The sequence below is a fragment of the Rhinopithecus roxellana genome, chromosome 5 (assembly GCF_007565055.1).
Source record: "Rhinopithecus roxellana isolate Shanxi Qingling chromosome 5, ASM756505v1, whole genome shotgun sequence".
In the NCBI taxonomy this organism is placed as follows: domain Eukaryota; kingdom Metazoa; phylum Chordata; class Mammalia; order Primates; family Cercopithecidae; genus Rhinopithecus; species Rhinopithecus roxellana.
The window spans coordinates 68,294,168-68,300,167 of record NC_044553.1 but is presented as its reverse complement, the minus strand read 5'-3'; the positions used below and the strand labels follow the sequence as shown (position 1 = coordinate 68,300,167).

The following is a 6,000-nucleotide window of genomic DNA, read 5'->3' as shown; positions in this document are numbered from 1 at the left end:
GACTAATTAAGAGAGCTATTGAAGTAACCCAGGGAATTGGTGACAGTAGCCTGAACTAAGTTAGTGGCAATGGGTTAGAGTGTAGCGGATGGACAGAAGAAGTGGTGACTATTTGGATGTGAGTTGAGAGAAAGGGAATTCAGAATCCCACTCAGTTGGCTGGTGCCATTTGCCTAGTCAGAGATCACTGGAGAAGGAACGGGTCTCCAGCAGAGGGAAGATGATGATTTAAATTGGCCTTGGGTCAAGGTAGTGCAGTTATCTGGCCAGAACTGAGTGGATAAATGGCAGCAAGGTATTTAAACAATCATTATTTAGTGAACAGTGGAGGAGTAAGCAAGGTAGACAGAAGAAACATGTCACTTAAACCTAACTTGGGTTAGTACAATAGGATTATTCTAAATGGACATGCAGCATTAGTAAGTTACTGAAGATGAAATGCAATAACAATGTCTGGGTAGACAGGTTATTTTATAAACTTGAAAAACGACGACTCGAGGCAGGATATAACACAAAGACTCCCTAAATTCACATTGAGTGAACTGGGAAGGGAACATAATTCTCTTCATGGGAAGGTAGCTCACAAAGATGCCTGAGTGGAAAGACAGTTTTCAGTTAAATTTTCAAGGTGGTACTTGAAAATTCCCCAAAGCTGTGGAATGTAGGGACAGAGAACATACGTGGGAGTGTTGAATCTGTGGTTAAGAGAGTAAGTTTGGGGGTACTAAAGTGGAGGAAGGAGAGTGGGGGGGCGGTCACAATTTTTACTCCCAGTAGTCTTGTTCTGAGGAGGTTCAAGTTGAAACTAGAAGTGACTTCAGAACTCATCGACGTCTGCCCTTTAAGAGTTTCCTGGCCAGGCGCGGTGGCTCATGCCCGTAATCCCAGCACTTTGGGAGGCCAAGGAGAGCGGATCACAAGGTCAGGAGATCGAGAACATCTTGGCCAACATGGTGAAATACCGTCTCTACGAAAAATACAAAAATTAGCCGGGCGTGGTGGTGTGCGCCTGTAGTCTCAGCTACTCTGGAGGCTGAGGCGGGAGAATCGCCTGAACCCGGGAGGCGGAGGCTGCAGTGAGCCGAGATCGCACCACTGCACTCCCGCCTGGGGAACAAGAGCCGAAACTCCGCCAAAAAAAAATGCCAGGGTGGAGAAGTTCCAGCAAGCACTTCTGTTAAAGATACTTGTTTCGTGAAAACTATACAATGTGGCGTTTTCATTCCTATCTGTGTGATTCATTTCTTACTTTCGTGGAGTTCCTCTGCTCCCCTTCTCCCAGCAGGATGTGGGCAAAGCTGTCCTGCGGCCCTCTTCCTTCGCCTGGGCCTCTGGAGCCTCCAGAGCTGGCTCCCGACGCGCAGCTCCGCCCACGGCCCGTCCCCCTAGCCTGGCCCCGCCCGGCGGCGTCGAGCCCCGCCCACGAGTCCTTCTCCCGCGCGGAGTCTCGCCCACAGCCAGAGCCCGGCGCGGAACCCCGCCCACGAGCCCGTTTCCAGCGCGGAGCCCCGCCCACAGTCTGTCCCCAGCGCGGAGCCCCGCCCCGCAGGCTGCCGGGGGCCCACCGCCGCCCCGGCAAGGCCGCCCCGCCTTGGGCGCAGCGCTGCCATGGCTGGGGGCCGTGGGGCCCCCGGGCGCGGCCGGGACGAGCCTCCGGAGAGCTACCCGCAACGACAGGACCACGAACTACAGGCCCTGGAGGCCATCTATGGCGCGGACTTCCAAGACCTGCGGCCGGACGCTTGCGGACCGGTAGGAACGTGGCTTGTCAGGCCGGGGCTGGTATGCCCTGGCCTCCCCCGGCCCTGGGCCAAAGCCCAGACACTTCCAGATAGGGCCGCCGCTTTAAGATCGTGCAGTCTTTCATCCCTCAGGTTCCACCCGTGCTCACTTTTAGTTCTTGCACCTGCAGCTGGTCTCCAGAATCCCACCTAGGCCGAATTCTTCCACAGCCCTTTCCCCATGATTTCCCCAGAGGAATTCCCCGGGATTCCTCTCTCTTACCTGGCACTGCTTCTTATTCCTGTCTACATCCCGTAATGTATCTGCCTCCTTCCAACCTTGTCCTTTTTCCCCCCCGAAAGCCATCGCGGATGATACAACAGCACATTCATACGCACCCGTTGCTACTTTGTTCTGAGAACGCTTTTTGGGTGCTCGCACAGGCCTTAACGTCCTCAATCAGAATTCTCGTTTCATACATGCATTCAAATCTGCACGCCGCATAATTCCCGCTGTACTCCCCAGGTATCCTCACTGTGTTTTCCGATACGGGGGATCTTTGCATACGTCTGCACCTTCCTCTAAGACATTTAGCTCAGAATATAGCACACATTCATCTTAGCTGTAGTGGAGAGAGGGTTCTAGACTGAGTCTAGAGCAGGAGTGTCCAATCTTTTGGCTTCCCCGGGCCACAAAAAATACACTAACACTAACGATAGCTGATCATCTAAAAAAAAAAAAAATCGCAAAAAAAACCCTCAATGTTTTAAGAAAGTTGACGAATGTGTGTTGGGCCACATTCAACGCCATACAGGGCTGCATGCGGCCCATGGGCCTCGGGTTGAACCAGCTTGCTTTAGACTTTTTAAAATGGCATTTTGTTTAAAATATTATTTTGCCTTTAAAATATTATTTTGCCTTTTTGTCTGGAAATTAAGGCACATTATAAATTATTTATACTGACAGTTTTTTCCCCATCCTTGAAGAGTTGATCTACCAAACTGTTTCTGAATGTTATTATATTATCATTTAAAACATACTTCTAACTTCATCTGCTTTTTTTTTTTTTTTTTTTTTGAGACAGGGTCTTGCTCTGTCACCGAGGCGGGAGTGCAGGAGCATGATCACGGCTCACTGCAGCCTATTCTCAAGCAGTCCTTCTGCCTCAGCCTGTCAAGTAGCTGGGACTACAGGCACATGCCACTATACCTGGTTAATTTTTTAAATTTTTTATAGAGACAGAGTCTTGCTCTGTTGCCAGGGCTGGTATCAAGTTCCTGAGCTCATGCAGTCCTCTCACCTTGGCCTCTGAAAGTGCTGGGATTACAGGCGTGAGCCACCGCGCCTGGCCTCTTCATCTGCTTTTAACTCTGGCATTTCACAACATCTGCTTTATCTACACATCCAGGATTTCCTCAATAAATACCATCTGCTGGAGCTATCAGGGCAAAATATTCTCCCTCAAACTCAGGGTTCTTCTTCCTTCGTGAAATTTGTTTTAGGCGTTAGGAATACAGCTATGGGCAAAACAGACAAAAATCCTTGCCTTCAGGGAGCTTACTTTTCTAATGCTTAATATGAAGTTACTTGTAACCCGAAATAGTAAAAGTATAAATATTCCCCTTGACATGACAGAAGTTGGTGATTGGGCAACTTCGATGTTCCCAAACATTGAGAATCAGGAAGTAGGCCCAACAGGCAGCCAAAATAGGTGTCTCGAAGTGTACACCAGACTCAACACAAAGTCCCTAAGGCTTCGTTCTGAACCAGTTTGTTTACTTTGTACAAGCTTAGTTGTCTGCTCCTGGGGCTGCAGAAAAATGGAAGAAAAAAAGCAACTTCTTTTAGATCGTGATATTGGTAACCCCAAGAATTTATAGCTGGTGGCTTTCATAACAAGATGGAAGACTAGGCAAACCAAAGCAAAAACTATAGAAGGCAGGCAGAAGAATTTAAATAGCTGTCTGTGGCCTGTTGTACACAGGGCAAATGGCCTCAACACATTCATAGGCCCGGCAGGCAAGTAATTGATGGTCCCAAGGATGAATCAGAGTTTAGTCATTCAACAAGCACTTATTATCACCTGCTATTTGCCAGGGAAAAGTGATGCAGGTCCGAAATCCTTTATCCACAACTCTTTATTGAGAGGGAGTTTCTCTCTGTCACCCAGGCTGGAGTGCAGTGGTGCAATCTTAGCTCATTGCAACCTCCACCTCCCAGGTTCAAGCGATTCTTGTGCCTCAGCCTCCCGAGCAGCTGGGATTACAGGTGTCTGCCTCCACACGTGAGTAATTTTTGTATTTTTAGTAGAGACGGAGTTTCATTATGTTGGCCAGGCTGGTCTCGAACTCCTGACCTCAAGTGATCCTCCCGCCTCGCCTCCCAAAATGCTGGGATTACAGGTGTAAGCCACCATGCCCAGCCTTTTATCCAAAACTTGATGGGTTTCAGAACTCAGAAGTGCTTCTTTTCACGTTTATGTGTGCACATTACACACGTTACCTAATACCTTCCTCAGTGTCTGGGGCAGCATCGAAAATCAAACACAATGAAACACAGAAATACTCAAATTTCACACTGAACAGATAAACACTATTACTAACCTCATGTTAGTCCAGGCTAAATTTACTGCCAATAAATTCAGGTTAGATGTTTTTTTCCAACTTCTTTTAGTGGGGATGTGTTGTCATATAAATTTCAGTTTAGTAGTGTATGTATATCATTTATAAATAACATTTTGAGGTGCATGCTAAAACCTTTTGCGTTTGTAAAAAGTTTGGATACTGCCAGTTTAAAGTATCTATAATTTATAGATAGTTACAAATTGCTAACTTATTTTGGCTAGCTTTCCACAACAGCAAAAGGTCTGCTCATTTGTAATTGGATAGCTTTTGGAAACATCCCTCCAAAAAACTTAACTTCAATCCCTGGATCCACCAGTAGTGTATGGTGGTGTTTGTTTTCCTTTATCTTCAACAATACTATATGTGTTAGACTTTTTCATCTTTGCCAGATAAAGGAAACATATCTCATTTTCATTTTTATTTATTTATAAATTATCTAGAACACCTTTGTTTACAAACCGTTGATTTTTCTTTTCCTGTGAACTGCTCATGCTCTTTGGTCTACTTTTCCACCCTGTGGTCCATTTTCTTGTTTATTTGTAAGAGCTAAATATCTTAAGAAAATTAGCATTTTGGGTCATATAATGCATATATTTTCTCCTAATCATATGCATTTGTTTACATAATTTATGTGATTTTTAAAATGTGAATAGAGTCAAAATGACCTTTTTTTTGTGTTATGGTCCCTGTGGGGTTTTTTTCCCCCCCTGCTCCAATGTTACTAAAAACCAAATTCTTCAAAGTTTACTTTTAACTTGTTCATGACTTCATTTTTAAATTTTCATCAAATAAAGATATAAGTAGTTTTTTTTTTAAGTTCTTCGTTCCATCGAAGTATGGGCCTAGGCCACCTCCCCGTGTGCATCTCTCCTCCTCCAGCTAGGCAGCTAGACAAACATAGGCAATTGAATTTGTCATTGTCTTCCACTCATTTGAAATGCCATCCCTACAAACCCAGTGCCTGGTAAAACAAACAAAAAACTTTCAAAAATTGTTATTGAATGAAATAATTCTCAAATGTATTTTGAGTCTCTTTTTTTCCTTGTCTGGAATGCTTGGTCTCTGGCTTGTCTTAGCTTCAAGTGCTACATCCTGCTACATCCTCAGATAGTTCTTCTTTGATAACCACATTTAATTACATACCCTAACACCCCAAGTCATTCGCTAAGGAGAGCACCATGTCATGTCTTCAACAGCACTCTCTAAACTTGCACTTAACATGTTTATGATGTTTGTTTTCCCCCACCAGACTGAAGTTCCTTGAGAGCAGGAACCGTATCCGTGTTCTCACCTCTGTGGACTAAGCACAGTGCCTGACACAGAGTCAGTGCTTAACAAATGTGGGTGATGGATGTGTGATGGGTGAATGAGTGGATGAAAGGCCTGTGGACCAAAGAGTGCTTAACCCTCCTGGGACCACATTTGCAGAATTATGCTTTATGGAAGGACCCACACATTTGTCAAGGATTATTATAAAGCCGTATAAGAAGTGATCTTACAAATTTTGTACACATAGTAGAACAGTGTTTATTATATGGTACTCCTTGTAAGGTTCATGTTAATAAATTTCTGTTAGCATTTAGTGTTGCTAAGTACTTTGCTTCCCTGAAATAATTTTTAGGTTTTCTCTTTTCTGATGATACCACGTTTCTCT

General features: G+C 44.9%; 1 protein-coding gene across 3 annotated transcripts in view; it reads left to right on the top strand.

The window, feature by feature from the left end:
- Nucleotides 1–1,533: 1,533 nt before the first annotated feature.
- EIF2AK4 (eukaryotic translation initiation factor 2 alpha kinase 4) overlaps nt 1,534–6,000 on the top strand; it is a 108,001-nt gene continuing 103,534 nt past the window's right edge. For 2 of the 3 annotated variants that reach the window (XR_004057248.1, XM_030930185.1), the window contains exon 1: nt 1,543–1,752. Coding sequence is in view for 2 of the 3 variants with exons in the window: in XM_030930185.1 (XP_030786045.1) it covers nt 1,609–1,752 (144 nt within the window). In the remaining variant the exon portion in view is untranslated. Of the gene's footprint in view, nt 1,753–6,000 lie in introns of all 3 variants that reach the window. The other variant, XM_030930184.1, reaches the window with a different exon arrangement.